The sequence below is a fragment of the Gambusia affinis genome, linkage group LG13 (genome assembly GCF_019740435.1).
Source record: "Gambusia affinis linkage group LG13, SWU_Gaff_1.0, whole genome shotgun sequence".
NCBI classification, from domain to species: domain Eukaryota; kingdom Metazoa; phylum Chordata; class Actinopteri; order Cyprinodontiformes; family Poeciliidae; genus Gambusia; species Gambusia affinis.
Genome location: NC_057880.1, coordinates 18,347,360 through 18,366,429, shown reverse-complemented (window position 1 = coordinate 18,366,429; position 19,070 = coordinate 18,347,360). Strand labels below are relative to the sequence as shown.

Sequence of the window (19,070 nt, the reverse complement as noted above, 5' to 3'; positions counted from 1 at the left end):
ATTAAACCTAAGCCTGCCAAGGTATGAATCATTTTGGGGTTAAGATTATATAGAACACCGTTGTACTGTGATTGTGGGGTGATTTATTTTAAATATGAACAGTAGGTATTTATGTTACACTGTAGTACTGTATGGATACAAAGTGCGATGTAATGCAAGAGTGGAGGCTGGGGGTTAAAAAAGTTAGGAAGTTGGGTTTGAAAGGATACAGGATATAAGTACAAGTTTATCGTTTGGTTTTAATGGCTTTTTTATTGATAGGCAAATTTATGATAAGGATAAATAAAACGACTATTTAGTTTCAAAAGCTGTAAAAATTTAAAGATACTTGCCCTACGATGTTTTTAGCAAGCTGAATAAAAACAAAAACGAGCAAAAACTTTTTGAAAAAAGTTGTTAGAGAAAAGTTATCATTTAGATAAATCATATTTCTTACATTTATAATATGGATATTGTGGTAATATATATGTTTCTATTAATTACTCTAATGAATATTATATTTTGCACAACTTAATAATCACTTTGATATTGAGACACAGCTCAAATTTTTAATGGTGCATTAAAGGTCTATTTTCCCAGGGGATTTCTGCGTAATTTATCCCTGTAAATGTTCTTATAAGCACTCTGCCCGGCTCATGCTGCAGACCTGGCTTTGCTTTCTTCTTGCGGAACTGCTGATTGTCCCCCACTATGATACACCAACTTCAAAGCCGACATCAGACCCGTCACCATGCTCTACATGCTGTTTAAAATCCCGAAAATATTATTTGACGTCCCGCTCCCCGTCTGTCCCCACTCGTCTAGTTCAGCTCTCGGTCTGTCATTCATAAAGTTGAAGGGAAATACGGTCTGCCTGCAGTCCCAAACATCCCAGCTGAGCCCCTTGTGTCTGCGCCCCGTGCTGACACACACAGCGGTTCATTTCCTTCGCATGTAAACCTTTGGTTTTCTCTTTCACGCCTTGTTAAGTGACTGTCAGTCAGAAACACCTACTTGCACCCAGGAAACAGTCCGTTAACCTTCTGAAACAGCTTGTTGAAGACGGACCATCTTCCATGTCGGATTTATGAGCGCAGAAAGGAGGAGAAGAGCCTCGGAGAAAAGTGCGTCTCTGCAGCTGCAACTTTGTGCGTCTTCTGGAGCACAAAAAAATGTAAAAAAAGAAAGAAAAAGAAAAAGAAAAAGAAAAAAGGGGGAAAAAATGGACGGAAAAAAGCAAAAAACTATTCCAGGACGCGATGAGGTGATGATGTCCTGAATCCTTGAAGCTGTGCACGGTTTCAGGAGGGGGAAAGAAGAGAAGTGTGCTGCCGCTCCCTCCTCCTCCTCCTGCAGCAGCAGCGCTTGACCCAGCACCGCTGGCCGAGCTACGATCAGTCCGCCTCAGCGGCGTGGTGGCTCCGCGGTGGATGTGCAGCGGCAGACTGAGCAGAGCGCAGCCGTCAGCGCAGAGCCACAGAGGGAAGGGAGTGAACACACCGAGAGGAGGGGGCGTACCGGTGGAGGATGACCCACATTGATCCGCCATAATTTTCAAAATAAAAGCTCCATTTAAGACTTACAACACTAGATGAAGCATCTTGAAATGAGTCAAGATTGAATTATCTTTATCATAAATCTCCACTTACTCTTTCAATTATGACTGAAATGCAAAAAGACACGCAAAAAGAAACTGATTGTAACCTAAACAGGCGGCTGATTGAAAAACCAATCGGTCCTGTTTCCGGTGTTTCTGAGCACTTCACGGAGTGTGGCCAAACTCACAGTTTGACGTTACTAGTCGCTGTTCCTGTTCCTGAATTTGGCTGCGTATAAAGGGGCCGAGGGGCCAGCCCCAAACCGAGCGCTCTCCGGGGGACGCTTTGCTGTTTACTCAAACCGCGATCAAGTGGGAGATGGCGACCACCTCCACATTTACAGCGGAGCAGGAGCACGCACTTTTAATTCAATTAGAATGTTTAGATCATTTATTTCATTTATTCAATTCAAAAAGTTGAACTGACAGGTTTCAGCTGTTATTATTTTTTTTAGATGATTGTGGTTTGAGACCTATGGAAAACAAACAGTACAAAGCAGATATGTCCATGATATGGCCTACGCAAGCTTGGTAAAAACTGCTGACTTGACAGTTGTCCAGAATACAATAACAGACACAAGAAGACAGAAGTTCACCGCTAAAAGAAGCTGTCTGTTCAGAAAGTGCAACACCAGCTGATTTTAGCTGTTTGTCCTCCTCCCAGAAGGTACAGGCTGAAATATGGCTAAAACGGTAAAAACATCAGCAATAAAAAACAGATAAAACAAGATAAAATACATAACATGAAAACAGGAAAAAAGAAGAAAACTTCAGGCAAGCTGTCAAGTTTGATGTATAAACTTAAAGTACAAAACATCAATATTTTATATTGTAACCAAACATTCCATAAAATCATAACACACACACACACACAGCATCCATAACTGAACTCTGTTAGTTTTACTGTTTACTAATTTGTGTGCCTGATCCAATCCATCCATCCAGCTGTTGGTGGCCAAACTATCCAGTACCTTTTACATTATGCGTCCCCCTTTTAAAAACAATAAGATTACTGAAACTTAAGAAGCTGTACTTATCAACTCCAAAGTCAGCTCAACCATCTCACAGGAAATATTAGAGCACTTCATGCTTCCTTCTGCTGACAAGCTTTATGGAGATGCTGATTTCATTTTTCAGCAGGACTCGGTGCCTGCCGACATGGCCAATACCTGCTTTGCTGTGATTGATCGACCAGCAATCTGACCTACCCAAAGCCCCACGGAGAATCTGTGGAGTATTGTCAAGAGGAAGAAGATGCCTGACTGCATTGATCCAGTATTTTATTCAAGAGGACATACATTTAAGGTGGCTGGCACTTCTGTAGCAGTCCTCCCATTATTGGTCTAATTAAAAAAAATAAGTAAATAAAGAAAGGATTTGCAATTTTTACTAGTTATAAGCCATAATATCTGAAACAAATCAATGTGTGTGTAGTAAATCAAAATTATAGTATTGCTTTTAAATGATCAAAATAAATATATTTTCTCACTACAATTGTAATTTATTTAAATGTAGCTGGATTTTGATTCAACTCTCCAAAAAAAAAGAAAAAAAGAAAAAAGAAAAGAAAAGAAAGAAAATCCGGATTTGGGATGAAACATTCAAACCTAAACCTAGAGAAGAACATTCCTATTTACATTTTTATAATGTTGTTAGACAGGGGCAAATAATTTGATATAAAAAAAAAATAAAAGTGTTTTTTAAAGTAGGACCGCATAAAAGACACAAGAAAATGACAAAAGGATAAACAAATATCTTAAGCAAATCTTGCAACTTATTGAATTCTTCAGGTTTCTGATCCGAACCTGAGTTGTTCTGACCTGTAAACGAAATTAAGCAATAAATTAAATAATTTCTATATTTCCTTTCCTATCTGACACCTGAATGATTTATGTCATTTATTCAGAAAAACCTTTTATATACAATCAAGAACTGTGAAAAGAAATCTGTCTAGTTAAAAATATACATATAAAAAGGTTTATAATCAATTTGTATTGTTTTCTTTTATCCAAAAATACTTGTGTCTATCCATAGGAGTACCTGCAGAAACTTCCATTTTCAAATTAAGTTTAATTGATTTATTTCACCATCTTCCCTAGTTGAACATTTACATAAATTATAATTGTAAATATTGCCTGGAATTGGCTCAGTAAAATAAATCAATGTAATCCACTCCTTAAAGCACAGGCCTGAAACTCTTACACTATACATCTGCAGTGGCACTAACAAATTTAGACTCTCTTTCTCACTCTTGGGAATTAGAAATGCAATTCTAGAAGAAAAAAATCAAAAATAAAAAACATAAAAGAATATTCAAAATGTAGGTGAGCTGAGCTCCATGAACGTCCGCCATGTGGAGGAGAAAAAACACAATTCAGATGTGGAATGTGGAGAATGTGTGAAATAAATTTATGACTCCCAGTGAGCAAATTTTCCCCAAATCAGCAGCATCTGATGTGTTGAAATTGCATTTATAAGAAGGACTAGATCAAAGCATAAAGCACGTATTTTACCTCCGTTGTCAATAGTTTTATTGACCCGTACTCTTATCGCTCTCCTTGAAGATGAATATCAAATGCAGTCCCATGAAAGAAAGTTCATACTGCTTGACCTTTTTCACATGCTGTTATGTTGCAACCGAGAAACTCATTGGTTTTCATTGGTGTTCTACACAACGTGTAATAAAATAATATACAAATCTCTGAACACCTTCCAGTTGGAAGACAACAACTGAACTTCAAACCAACCAAAATGTTGCTGTTCAACTAAACTAACAAGGAAGTAGGAAGTCAGAAAAGTAACCATGAAACTCTGAAAAGATCTACAGCTCAGGTGGGAAACTCTGACAAATAGAAGCAAAAAATGGTACTGTTGAAAGAAAAAGCCAAAAGAGGTTTGGCATAATCTATTTATTCACGTATCCACATTGTAAACAATTCAAAATCACAGTTCCCATGTACCAGTGGTGTCAGTGTTTTCATGGATAAAAATCCCAATTTAGTTCAAGTAAAATATCCAAAGTTTTTGGGATTATTATTAAGATTTTTAGTTCAGTTTACCAGAAGTGCGTGGTAATGTTTTTTTATGGTTTGATTTTTTTCTTACCGCATACACTGAATACTGAAAAAATTGCCAGGCAGATAGACATTACAGATGTATTTTCAAATTGGCAAACTATCATTTTTAAATACACCTACATTATGACTGATCTGCCTTTTCAAATATGCTGTCATCTTAAAAAACATCTTAAAACCCCAAACGTTTGTTGACAATACACACAGAATGTCACTGATTGCCTCACTTTTTAGAGCTTTTTGATTGGTCCAGTCGCCAGAACCATTAGAGATGTTTTCAGGCTATTTCAAACATGAGGCAAACGAAAGGTATTAATACTTTTGGAACATTTTCAAATAACTCCTGAAGATAATTCCTAACAAATTCATGGTAATTGCTAATAATTTTCTGATTGTCCCTGATCAATTCTGGCAGTCTGTGATATTTTTCTGAGCAGAGACATATGGTAGAAAATATTTTTTATTTTACATAAGACATATGTTGTATTTTATTTATTTATTTTTAAATATTCCAACAGATAACTACTGATTTTTTCATAATTATGGTCTTCAAAGGCCAGCACAAAAGACCATGAGACCCAACAACACCCGGCCCTTCACCCCAAACCGCACACAAAAACGACACTGTCATGAATGAATCAGGTGATGATGGCGATGACGCAGGATATAAGATCTTTGACTATATGGACTTTGAGATTAACAGTAAGAAGTACCAGTTTCCTACTACAGTGTCTCTTTTGAGTAAGACTTTATGGTAGGTTCCTGCTACAATGTGATGTAAGGTATCGGTAATAAAAGTGGCATGAGATCACACTTGTATCTTTATTGTATCCGTAAAATTCTTATCCATGTATAAAGTACAGTTAAAATACGCAAATACCAGAGGTCACTATTAAATAGACATAAAACATTTACATAAGTCTGATAAGTAGATAAGCTTCACTTTCATTATTGTGTTGCTAAATGGGGTCAAGGTTTTATTCATTATATTAAGTTTTTTGGCTTTCTACGGAAAATGTATATACAAATTGCAGTTCAATTGCAATCTGTCTTAATAATTATAAAGATAAACTTGGGAAACATCTCTTAAATGACACACTGCAACAAGATAAATAAAATAAAATAAAAAACATCTAATTTATGGTAAAATACTGGCAGTTGTGATAGTTTACTACACAATTTTACTGTATAAATACAAGTTTTTAAAATTCTGGAAACCACAGCTGCTGGTATTTTACTGTAAATTACAGACAATTATTTTTTTTTGACATTGTAGTTTTGACAAATATTGCTTTTATTTTGGGGTTTAGACTTTGTTAACATAGCTTTATTACTAGTCCTGTTTATTTAATTGTTCTTATAGTTGTTGTATGGTTAAATTAATCTATTTCACTCTTAAATTTATTGACTTGATTTTTTAGGCTAGCAGTGGTGAGATTGCTAGTTTTTTTTTTTCTTTTTGCCTCATCTACATATTTTGTTTATTTCTCTCTAGATTTGAAGTGAACTAATTCTGTTGAATATTGTAAAAAAAAAAAAAAAAAAAAGGAGCAAACCAAAAGGGAGAACAAATTTTAATATTTAAGTTGCTAAAAGCCATGTAGGACAAACAGCAAACATGTTTTAGAACATCCTCAAGTCAAATGAGATCAAAATGTAACTAAGGCTTCATGGATGTACAGCAGGACAAAGGAGCAGACAGAAAAAGAGGAAGTTCAAATAGTAGGCAATAATACAGCATCTCTGTTGCCAACTTTCTAACCATTCAGCCAGATACAGATTTAAAGAGGAGCAGCAAAAGCAAATGAGGGGGATTAGCAGTAATTGCCAACAACTGATGTTGTCATCCAGAACATGCTACTGTGGAGTATTATCTCTGCTGCCTGGAAATTGAGCTGTTAGTATGTTATGACAGTTATGAGGCTGTCATAATAGCAACGGTCTTCAGTCAGAGGCTTCCTCAGATTCATCGACGATATGAGTTACAATGTTTTATTTCCACTAATTACCTTTGAATTAGCCTAAGTAGCTTTATAAAGGCCACAAAATTAACACTACATCACTCTTAGCCCACCATCCTCATGATGAAAGATAGCGGAGGCAGCATCATGCTGTGAGAAGATGGATGGAGATAAGGCGGGGCAGCTTAGGATCTGTAGCGATACTTGAATGTAGATGTTCACAGACGTTTTCCATCCAACCTGATATTTGTTCTCTCAGTGGGTTTAACTATAAATGTTACAAAACGTTTTAGGGTTTTATTTGTTATAAAAATACACCTTGCACTTCTCCTTTTACTTTGCCATCTTGTACTTCTTTATGAAATCCATTTATGTTTGTGGCCAAATTGCAAAAAAAGTTAATAGGGTGCAAATACTTTTGCAATTAAGTACGTTAAGGTTAAAAGTCTTGCAGTTTCATCCATCTTCCCTCTAAGTACCACTGTAGGGCTTTGTGGCCTACTAAGAAAAATAGTCCTTTAAAAAAAAAAAAATAAATAAATAAATAAATAAATCCTAAAATTTATAAGATGGAAGCATCATGTTATATAGAGCGTTACCTTTGTGTTTACCTGTTGTTGCCTGTGGTAGCACCAGTCTTCTGAAAGCCCCCAGGGACCATTTTAAAGAGATTAACTAATTGATAAAGTCATAGGAGGTGCAGGACTGGAGGTTCAGATTACATGATCAACTACTATCAGTATAAATGCTAATTAAATTTGCTTCAGAGGACAACGTCTTTCCGTTGGAGCTGTTGAGACAAAGGCTCAGCATCAGGTCCCCAAATGAAGTGAGTTTCCTATCTGTGCAACCTTTGCAGATGTGCTCTCATGCTATCAGCACTCAGAGCAGCTGAACGGCTTTGACTCTGCAACATGATACGGCGTAAAGCGTGTCAGACTCCCTCACGGCTGCAGCCTCACATACTGATCATATCGAGACACAGAGGGAGAGAGAGGTGTGTGAGCTGCGACGGGCTACGTCAGCAAGTGCACTATCAATCACCGGCATTCCTACACTTGTGAGCAGCTGGCCCGTTTAGAGGTCATGCACAACATTATGGATTCTCTCTGACAACCGCAGACATTTTTTCCTCCATTTTAACCCAATTAGAAGAAATCCTTAGAAGGAGAAAGCATCTTAAGTCATTTGTTAACAGGGATGTTGCCTTTTCTTCCTGTCTGTAAAAACCAGACGTGTTCTAATCTAACAAAAGTTTTTGATGTTACAGTGCTAGAGTAAAAGTAAAAAAAACAAACAAAAAAAAACAAAACATGAAATTCAGAAAACTGTTGCAAGAATTTCCTTTGCGCTCTGTTTCGCAAGTCTAATGCAACTTTCTTCACAAATTTTGGCACCTCTGCTATAGTTGTGACTCAAAGCAACAAAACAAATTGTTTCTACAGCCATTTGCTGTTCTTAAAATGCAATTCTTTGCTGCAGTTCTCCAAAATCTAACTTTGTAGGTGACTTTTTAAACCATCTTGCTTGCTGTATACGGTGGGAAGATACATTTGGCTCCTCATCCAGCTTTTTTTTGTCCCATTTCAATTAGTTTTGACTCTAGATATTAGACACTTCTAGCAGCTATTATGCTGACTTCAGGCAATTACACTAAAGTTTTGTTTTTGTAACCAACATCTGCCTTTTTTGAACAACATGTTCTCTTGTTTTTCCCATTTTAAAGAGCCACTAACAGAAGCTGCCTTCTGTTGAAACTTCTTACACTTATACTTTAGCGAAGAAGGAAGTTATATATTACTAGTTAAAGCATTTTCAGGACTCTGATCTAATGATCATACATATATTACAAAAAATGATTGGGTAGCGTTTATAAATAAAAAAATGCAGATAATAGCAGTTCTATGGATTTTCCCTCAAGTATTTTATTTTCTCTGCATGGGATTACTAAAAATTATCCTAAATCAATGTTTCTTCAATCAGTTTCTTTTGGTAGTGTTTGACAGCAATAAGGACTTTATTTGTTTTGAGGCTTTTTACTTAGTCCAAATAAACAACCTCATCAAATCTACATCAGATAAACAAAAATGTTTTTTTATATTTTTTTTTAACACAAATTAAAGTGACAATCAATGAACTTCATGCCTTCTGTGTGAATCATAGTTTTGGAGTACTTTTGAATGAATTCACCTGAACAGTGACAGATTTTCATACAAAAAGAGGTTCTTAATGAAGCTCTGCAACAAATATAGGTTAGAAAATTTTATGTCACATTATGGTCATATCTTAGTTAAACAAGAACTCGTGGATTACTAATTTAAAGTTGCTAAACATTCTGATTAACCTAAAAACCGAGAGTATACACTACAAAAGTTTTGTTTTTAAACATAAATTGTTAGTGGTGCTAAAAAAAATGTATCCCTGATGATTATGTTAAAAAAACCAACATATTTATTTTCTTTCCTGAGTAAATTATATTCAATACAAATAAAAAAATATGCTGTTGCAATAAAATAAAATTATTCATATTACAAAAATGCAAAACAATCTACGACCTTTGTTATAGATCTCTAACAAAGGTTGACAATATTGAACAGTTTACTGTTCATCCATTCATTTTCTAACACCCTTGTCCCTTGTGGGGTCGGGAGGTGCTGGTGTCTATCTCCAGCTAATGTTTCGAGTGAGAGGCGAGGTTCACCCTGGACAGGTCGCCAGTCTGTCGCAGGGCGAATAGTTTACTATTTAGAATCAAATGCTTTGCAAGATGTACTCCATAGTCTTCAAATGCAAGTTTCTGAAAGAAGATGTGTCAATTCTGGGTCCAATTCCCTGATGAACCCCCCACTGATCAGCAACTCTCCAGACGGACCGAACCACCATGTTTCCACTTGGATGAATGAAGATACATTGCGTAACAGGAAGAACCTGACCAGCCTGACCTGCGGATAACTCGGCTGTTGACATGTTACCATGATATAGGAACTAAGAAGACATACAGTCACAACAATATTTCACTAGTAATAAAAATGTCCAACAAATAAAAATCTTTGGGTTCAGGTATAGATATACATTTACAATTAATAGCCATTATCTCAAAAAAAAAAAAATAAAAAAATTGTGGGCATTCAGTTTATATCACACAAAAGACAATGAGAAAATATCAAAATAATTACTAACAGACAAACTTAGAAAAATCTTTTCATATAATTCAACAACAACAAAAAAGTATCTATTTCATAAATATTTAATTATTTGTTTTTAGACAAAACAAAGTTAAAAAAATAAATGTAATCAATTTCTGTGATAGATGGAAAAATATCTGTACTTGCTTTTATATCACAGTAAATTACAGAGTCTTGCAAATGCATTGACACACTTTAAACTTTTTCACATTTTGTTTCATCAAACCTCAAGAGATCAACACAATGAAGTGCAGAATCCAGGCAAATTTTACTCTGACACCCCTAAATAAAACCCAACACCACTAGTTGCTTTCAGAAATCACCTAATTATTCAATGTAGTAAAAACCTCAGCATGGATGTTCTGTTCTGCGAAGGCCTCTGAGGTTTGTGTTGCTCTGTCCCATAAAATCCAACTAAAAACACACTGAAATGTGTGTTTGCCAAGACAAAATGTGTCAAGGGGTATGAATTATTTTGAAAGGCGATCTGCTTGTAAAGTTGAAATCAGTCCAGAATTTTTCTCTTTGTGTTTTGGTCGACCACAGCTGCCAGGCTGATAAATGTTCCTCTTTTGAATTAGGAAGAAAGCAAAGGAAAACGTTCAACAGCCTTGGATGAATCCAACGCTGGATTTGGTTGCTAGACAAGCCGTTTTTAGGGGGGAAAAAATAAAAATAAAAAAATGAGAGGAACGGGTTCCAAGACGGTTTTTCTTCCACCAAATTCAGAATACATCTTCTTATGATGCGCAATAGGCTAAAAAGATCAACCATAATCTCATCCCTCTTAATACGAGACGGTTCTGTTTGTGCTTTTACTTCTGCCCCAATCAACAGCTGACTGCTGGGCGAGGGGTCGGCCGCCATGCTTAGCTGTTCCCCCCTCTTGGCTGCTTTTGCAAACACAAAGAGGCTGCACACCTTCAGACATGTGTGTGCACGCCTAACCCCCACCCCCCCCGGTTACACCCCACATGAGACCTCATCCACTTAAACCCATTTCAGATGCTAGGCACTATACATGCTTTTTGCACAATACGCACACACCGGATAAAACATTTACAGATCACATGCACACATGAAAACACACACACACACAGGAGCATACTTACATCTACGTAGACACACACACTCACACACATCACATGCAGCAGACACACCACAGAGACTTGCAGTCCCCTCCCCCCCAACTGAATAGTCTGTTCTGACAATCCACAGGACAGCCGGAGCATTGACGTCAGAGGCAGGCCCATGAAAATACAGGGTCCCTGGGGGGTTGAGGGAGTTATGCACATCTTCACAGCTTGGCTTGCAACTAGCTCAACAGCCAAAGAGCATATAACCGCCTCTGTTTACTCTTATAGACGTACGTAGGAGAACGCCATGGTGGAAAAAAACAAAAAAAACAAAACACACACACAGAAGGGTCCACATTTACACAAAGCCTGCCGTGCACAAATTTGTATGCGACTGCAATGCGGCTCATCTCAAATGTGACGTCAATGGACGTCACTGCGCTGTAATCCATTAGGACAAATGTGAGATAGGTGCATAATTTAGGTTAATGGAAATACGAATCACAGCACACCATTTACCTGCCCCGTGCCGTCTTAATTACTGCCGTTTTGAATAACTGCTGTCAGACCGTAGTAGACGCACCGAGAGGAAAGGTTTGTTTCTCCCTCAGACGTCCCTGTACCCCAGGGAGAAGATGACATCTTTGTTTGTTGGTTAATATTATGAAACTTGTTCTGTTTTTTTCTTCTTCTTCTGAGACATCATTAGGACATGATGTCCAATAATCTCTTTGTTTTTATTCCTCTCATGAATTTCAAGCTTGGAACAGGTGAACAGTAGTTGCAGTTTGCCTGCAGGAGACCAAATATTATTTGCTGCAATGGCTAAGGGAGAGAAAAAAAAATTAAATTTAAAGAATTACAAATCTAATCCAGTGGATAATATTAGTGTGTGAATAAAAATAAAATGCTTAATGTGTTTTGGATTAAAAAAGAGGATAAAGACATTTTCTTATTTTGTTGTAATGAGACACATTCTACCTACAATAAGGGATGCTTTTTATTTCAGGCTCCTTTTAAAAAGGTATTAAAATGGTTCATTCTGAAGTCTGGAAAAGATCAGAAGTCTGGCTTGGAAATGAAGAAAGCAACAATGCACCCAGCTGCTCTGACTCAAATTTACGCCTACAGTTCACAGACAGAGCAGTGAGGTTACAGCGGAGAATCAGCCCCAGAGTTTTGAAAACCTCCTGCAATATTGTGCTGATGCGTGGGAGCTTTTATTTGTTCTAAGCAAATGATTGAAGACGAATATTTTATAGATAAATTATATGTCATCATCAAATACCTGAAACAGATAATATATGAATTTGTGTTAATTTCCTGTGGTTTCCTCTCTTCTCTTGGGCTCTCTGTAAAAACCTTAAATGCTAAATACTGTAATGTGAAAAAAATTTGACATCCTACAACATCCCCCTGTGAGTTTTGCAAACATATTTGGATTTATTAATTTGAACAAAACAGAGAAGGTTCATTAAAACCGGAGGAAACATTTTTACCTTCCTTTGATATTTTTGCTAAATTTAAACAAACAATGCAATCACTGGAAAGGAATAAATTAGTACACCCTCACATTTATTCACACTTAAAAGAGGTCAGAAAATAATTAGAAATAAGCATTTCTACTGTATAGAAAATACACAGTCAAAGTAACTGCTAACATGCCCAGGTCCGACTGACAAAAAAACTCGCTGAAGGCAGACTGTGAGATGCTAAAAGAAGTCTCTGAAATCTCTTCAGGAGACCAAAAGCAGTAACCTTTTTTGGAGGAGAGCAAGAAGGAAAACTTTACTTTCTAAAAAAACATGAAGGCATAATGTAAACAAATGTATAAAGATTGGAATAATGTACTTTGGACAGATGAGTCTAACACTGAATTTTTCGGACACTAGAACGGATGACCTGACCAATCCATCAACATGCAATCTGACTTCTTTGAATTGAAAAATGCTGCCAGTAGCTGAAAATGTTTTTTCATTTATTCTTATAAAAGGAGAATGATCCAAAAACAACATAGATGACACAAAAAACAGAAAACAAATCTTCTCAGTCCTAAAGAAAACGTGTGGGATGAGCTGATGAGAAGGGGGCAAACCTGCAGAAAACAGCACATGATTGTTTATGGTGAAAAATGTTGCACTTCAAATTGCAGTTGCATTTTTGTACAAAGATCATGATTTTCAAAAAGCAAAAATTACCTATGAAAATATGCATGATCATGTTTGGCAACACTATGTAGATAAACAATGGTTAAACTCATCAGTGAGGTCATTAGATTGTTGTTAAATTAAATAATAAAATCGAGAACAGATGAACATACATAAGTCTTGCTTTCAAGCAAATGAAATGTTTAAAGATCAACTCAGAAAGTGCAGCTCACCTCACTCATTCACATTTGTTAGGACTGTCTGCCAACTGGTTTTGTGTTCCCTGCAGTCTGGAGTATTTCCATTACTAATTTGAAGCTTGTTAGCTAAATCAGCTCATTGACACCGTTTGGTCCTCACATGAGCATCTCAACCAAGACCAAAATGAGAGAATGGAAGGGATTAAATTGATTTCTTCTCATGCAAAATGTTACAGTATAGCTCTAAACCTCAGTTGAATGCATACAAATCTGTATAAACCATCATGCTCTGCATCGTAGTAAATATAGAGGATAAAATGTCTTCTTCTTTTAGAGTTCATTGTCAGGACAGTTGTAGCTAGCTGTTCAGTGCACAGCACATTGGTTGTCCCTTTCCTGCCCTCCCCAGTGAAATCTTTACCAAACATGATTAACTGACCGCTGGTGTATTGATAAATACTTTTTCCCACTTTGTAGCCATTAGCTCCAAAAGTCAAATCAATGAGTGGAGTGACAAAAAAAGCAGCTGATGTTAGCCATAATGGTACTCTAATGGTTATGTATTGTCACAACTGTTTGCAACACAGAGTTCTTTCAAATTTAATAAAATTTAAAAGAACATGAACGTATTTAAAACCATACAAAATGTCTTTGGTGAACCTGCTCTGCACTGTGAGCGTAGCATAAAATGCTAAGGTTTACAGTGAATAGTAAATCTCTTAAATGGATCAGTCCACAGAGAAGTGGACCAAAATGTCTCATTTCTCATAGGACAAAGTTATTATTGTCTTGTAATAGATATATAATTAATATGAACAAAACTGTGTATGTGTAAATACTGTTTTTGGACCAAACTGTATCTACAGAAATAATGTAACAGCGGTATGAATGATATGAAACATGACGATAACAGGAATGTGTTTACCTTTAATAATTGCAATTTTTATGCATATTGTCCTAATAGGTATAGCAACATCTGAGGTGGAGCATGACAACTCGAGCTCCTACTGTCTGATTACAGCAGGACTGTTGCTCCTTTGTTGTTGTTGGCCGCTCTGATGAGGTGAAATTGGGGGTCTAAGCTGATGCACTTCTGAGTCAGCAGCTGAGGTAAAGTCAAATCTCTGTATGTGTCTGTGTGCGTGCACGCGCGTGGGTGCCTGTGTGTATGTGTGTGATGGGAAGGTTTGGGTGTACAAAGGGCTGGCATGGTGGAGCACACATTTACAGACACCAGCTGCACACACTGATACAGTGCACAGTCTCTGATTGACAGAGACAAACTTGTGACACACTTAGGATTTTTTTTTTAAGAAAATGCTTTCGTCCATCTTCTAGGACTTGGCTTTTTTATTTTGGCTGCTATTATTTGTTTTTTTTTAGCAAAAAATAGCTTTTATAGAAATAATAAGATTTAAGAAATCCATTATTTCAGAAGTTGTTGTTTTCTCTGGAGTACTGTAACATTTCCTAAGTTGCTGCTAATTTTGGCAGTCCACTATTTCACAGGTTTTGTCTTGTGGGATGCTTTCAGGTCAAAGTCAAAGTTTATTTATATATTTAAAACAGCCTCAGCTTCCCAACAAATGACATCAAAACTAAATGGACTGAACTTATATAGTGCTTTTCCAGTCATTTTGACCACTCAAAGCGCTTTACAGTAGAGTCACATTCACCCATTTGCACTCACAAACACATTTATACAATGATAAGCAGATCGGTAGGCAATTTGGGGTTAAGTGCCTTGCCCAGAGGCACATCGACATGTGGCAGGAGGAAGCTGGAATCGAACGCATACAACCTTCCGATCGCAAGACAACTACTCTACCATACAGCCACAGTCACCCAGATAAATTATAAAACAGAAAATAAAATGAAGTTTAGAAAAACTGGCAGACAATATGAAAAGTTGACAACATGAAGAAAAACCAAAACAGTGTTTAATTTCAGCTGCAGCTATCCATCATTTTTGAACAAACAATGGATCAATCTATATGTCCTATCAGGCTTAATGAACCAGTGCTTTTATGTAATTTTCTAAAATATACTCATAGTCAACTGGTTATGTGCCTCAAGTAGGTAATACAGCAGTGGTTTTGCTCAAATGTAGGTCATATATAGGACCAAATAAGGATCAGAACCACAATCAATAGAATCAGTATCTTCAGAAAATTGCTGACAACTAAATGGCATCACATTTGTGCCACATTTGTCATTATGCATCGCTATAAAATACATTACATTGCTAAAAGTATTAAGCTGAGTGACGCCCCATCTTCAATCCACAGGGTAAAGAGTGGAGCACATTCTCTAACTTTTGCATCTGGGCTGTTTAGCTAATAAATTTGCAATGTATTGGCATCTCAAAAAGCTTAAAGAATTTATTGACTAAATCCGATGTAATATGAAGCTTCCTGCATGCATGCCAGACGTAAAAGACAGGCTCATACGGACAAGGAATATAGGGAACCCATAAAAGGTTTCTCCAACTGAAATGCATCAGTTTGAAACCTGAGCTTAGCGTCACATTAAGTCATAACCTGCTTTCCCTGGAAAGAATGCAGCGATTTTATTCACAAAGCCTGAACAGGAAATGTGAAAGGTGTGAGTAAAGTAAACAAAAGCATCCAAACTTACTTATAACTTATAAAGAGGGATACCGCATGTCAGTGTTGTAATTCCTTGATGCATGTTTGATGTAAAATTGTTGAAGGGCAGCAGCTGTATTCATCAACACCAGAAAAAATACACTTTTAATTATGTTTTTCCTTTGAGTTCATATTTGATACCTGCTAGAGGCTGATGTGTTCTGGGAGCTATGTAAAAGTTCATATGTGCATCACTAAAAAGCAGAAACAGGATGAGAAGTCGCATGAGTGCGCACTCTGATGTCAATGTACCGCTACAAAAAACACTGTGGGTATCACAGCTCATAAGCTTCATTTCTTTTGAAAAGTGAGTCAACTAAAGCAGTTTTCAAGTGTGCAAATGCATGTCTTTGGTATGTTGTAGGGTAGACAAATAAACTGAAATGAGTTATTTTATCTTGTAATGTACACCTATAGAAAGCATGAGTGCTTGTATTCTCAAGTTTCATTTTTTTATGAGTTTCAATAAAAACCTGAACATTGAGTACAAATTATTACATTTTAGATGCTTCAATTGCAATAAGGTCTTTCGCACATTATGAAATACAATCCTGCAGTTGGCTTCAGATTTTTGGGGTGTTATGTAGAGGCATTTCAGTGCCCCTTTGGCATGGCAACTCAAATGGATCAACACCATTTCAAAATCAATTCATACTTGTCAAACAGTGTTAGTGTAGCGTCCTGCATTAAAAGCACATTATTTACACTATATTGGAAAACTTGCAAGGTTCTGCAATTTCCAATAAAACCAGTTTTAGTGCCTTACCTGGCATTTCAACCAGAACCCGATGAAAAAGAACAGGTCCAGTTCAGATGAATTTAAAGCCAGTAAAGTGAAATTATATATTTTTTATTACTGAATATTTTCTTTCAGATGTTGAGTATTAAATATATAAAAAGCAAGTCATTTAAGGTATAATAAATCAATGTAAACATCAGTGCTCTTACTATGCAATGTCTTTTGACTCCGATTTGTGTGTTTGGTACAACAGGCACAGGAGATAAAGTAATCAGTTTACATAGACAAATATTATCCCGAGCAAGCTTTTTTTCAGAAGGATGGATTTTATCTCAATTAAATGATTATTTATGATAAAATAGCAAAGTCATCTTATAAACTGACCATGGCATCTTAAAGTGTTTAATTGGTTTTACCGGATACCTTTGCAAGTAGCTTTAATGTAAGTTAGTGGTATAAAATTTTCACCGGCAACAATATTAAGAAGCAAAATTTGCTTTGTGTTAAATTTTGAATGAACAAGAAGGGATGTGATGAAACAGGTTTTCTTTGGTTCATAATGGAAGTGAATAAACACATTAGTGCAGGTCTGCAGATGTTGAGCACTGTAGATTTCTTCAGCTGTAAATCAGAGCCTTCAGAGGGAATAGAAAATGCCAGTTTTTTGTTTCCATTACCTTTAACAACCCAGAACTCCGTGTCTTGAATTAGTTAATAATTTTATAGCCCAATAAATGAGAACTGCTCAAGCAGGGAAAATATTTTCTTTCTTCCTCTCTTTCCTTCTTTTTTTCTTTCTGTCTTTGTGTAAACAACTTAGCAAAGCTAAAGTGTGCAGTATATTTCATATAACAATGTTTTCATTTAAGGACTGTTCAACATATCATCACACAGAACCTGGAATAGCAGAAAATTAAAGACATAAAGAATTTAACTGTGCATTTCAATAGTAATTCATCACTGAAACTTATAAAAGTATTCATTTCCCTTCATTTTACCATTTTTTGCTGAGTTGCAACCCAAAAAAATTATGCATTTAAATAAGAATGTGCAGAGGGGAAACTAATGGTAGTGTATCCAATAAGTGCGCTAATAATTTGTTCAAATTTTTCTACTTACAAAGAATGAAAAGGTCTGTAATTTTAATCACCTCAACTATTAGAGATAGAATAATAAAAATAGAATAGAGATAGAATAAATAAAAACAAACAGAATATCGCATTGTATAACTTTTAAATATTTATTGCCAATTTGCTGCATATTAAAAATATTTGATCACAACCAACTAGCAGTAATGTTGGCTCTCAAAGACCTGCTAGTTTGTCTTTAAGAAGCCTTTCTATCCTCCGCTCATTACTTATATTAATTGCCCCTGTTTGATCTTATTGTCTGTGTAAAATACACCTGTCAATCAGACTCCGACTTCTATGGAACAGACCTTTGCAATGGGCTACAGGACACCGGAAACAAAATGACAGGAGGCCGCAGTGGTCAACAGGACAACAGGCAAACATGTTGCTGCTGCAGCAAATATTAGAAAATGGAAGAAACTCAATCTTAAAGGTTGCCATAGCAACACACTATGCATAGATTGAAATGCTGCAACCCAGTGCATGTACAGGCCAATCTGAAGCGTGTCAGGAGGTAATAGGAGGCATGGGAGAAGGTCACGGGGTCAGATAAGAACAAAGTAGAACTTTTTGGTGTAAACATCACTTGGAGAAAGAAGAAGGATGAGTACAGCCCCAAGAAAACCATCACTATGGTGAAGCATGGGATAGAAGCATCATGCTTTGGTAGTGCTTTTCTGCAAAGGGCACAGGCCGGCTGCACTTTATCAATTAGAGAGTGGATGGGGTCAGGTTTTGTGAGATATTGGGCATAAATGTCTTTCCCTCAGACCGAAAACACACAGCCAGGTCAACTAAGAAATTACTCCGTAAGAAGGATTTCAAGAAGCTGGAGTGGCCTAGCTGGTTCCCAGACCTGATTCCAGTGGAAAACCACTGGAAGGACTTGAAGCTCTGTGTTGAAACCTGAAAGATCTGGAGAAGGTCTCTACGGAGGGCAAAAATATCCACGCTGTGTAAACCTGGAACAATTTGAACTGGAAACAAAGGTTTCTGCACCTAACATTAGGTTTTACTTTTCTATTGCATCAAATACTCATTTTATTCCATAAAATGCTTATCAATTGTTTAAAAATTATACATTTCAGCAAGCATTTGTACTGCATTTGATTTCAGAAATGAAATCAAGAACAACTACAGTAGTTAAACATAAAGCAGTACCGCTGCAAACCTAGGTAGACATGAGCGCCCATCTAAACTAATGAGTAGGATAAGGAGAGCATTAAACTCTGAAGCAGCCAAGAGCCCCATGGTGACTCTGGAAGAGCTGCAGAGATCAACAGTTCAGGAGAGATAATCTGTTGGCAGAAAGTAGGGCTGAAACGATTAATCAG

The 19,070-nt window shown here is 36.6% G+C and overlaps 1 protein-coding gene across 5 annotated transcripts in view; it reads right to left on the bottom strand.

The window, feature by feature from the left end:
• The window catches only part of LOC122842905 (cAMP and cAMP-inhibited cGMP 3',5'-cyclic phosphodiesterase 10A-like), a 94,434-nt gene that overhangs the window by 51,635 nt on the left and 23,729 nt on the right, over nucleotides 1-19,070 (bottom strand). For 2 of the 5 annotated variants that reach the window (XM_044137202.1, XM_044137203.1), the window contains exon 1: nucleotides 994-1,301. The exons of the other annotated variants lie outside the window; for them this stretch is intronic. In XM_044137202.1, coding sequence (XP_043993137.1) covers nucleotides 994-1,057 — 64 coding nt within the window. In that variant the 5' untranslated portion in view covers nucleotides 1,058-1,301. Of the gene's footprint in view, nucleotides 1-993; nucleotides 1,302-19,070 lie in introns of those variants that run through there. 5 annotated transcript variants of the gene reach the window in all.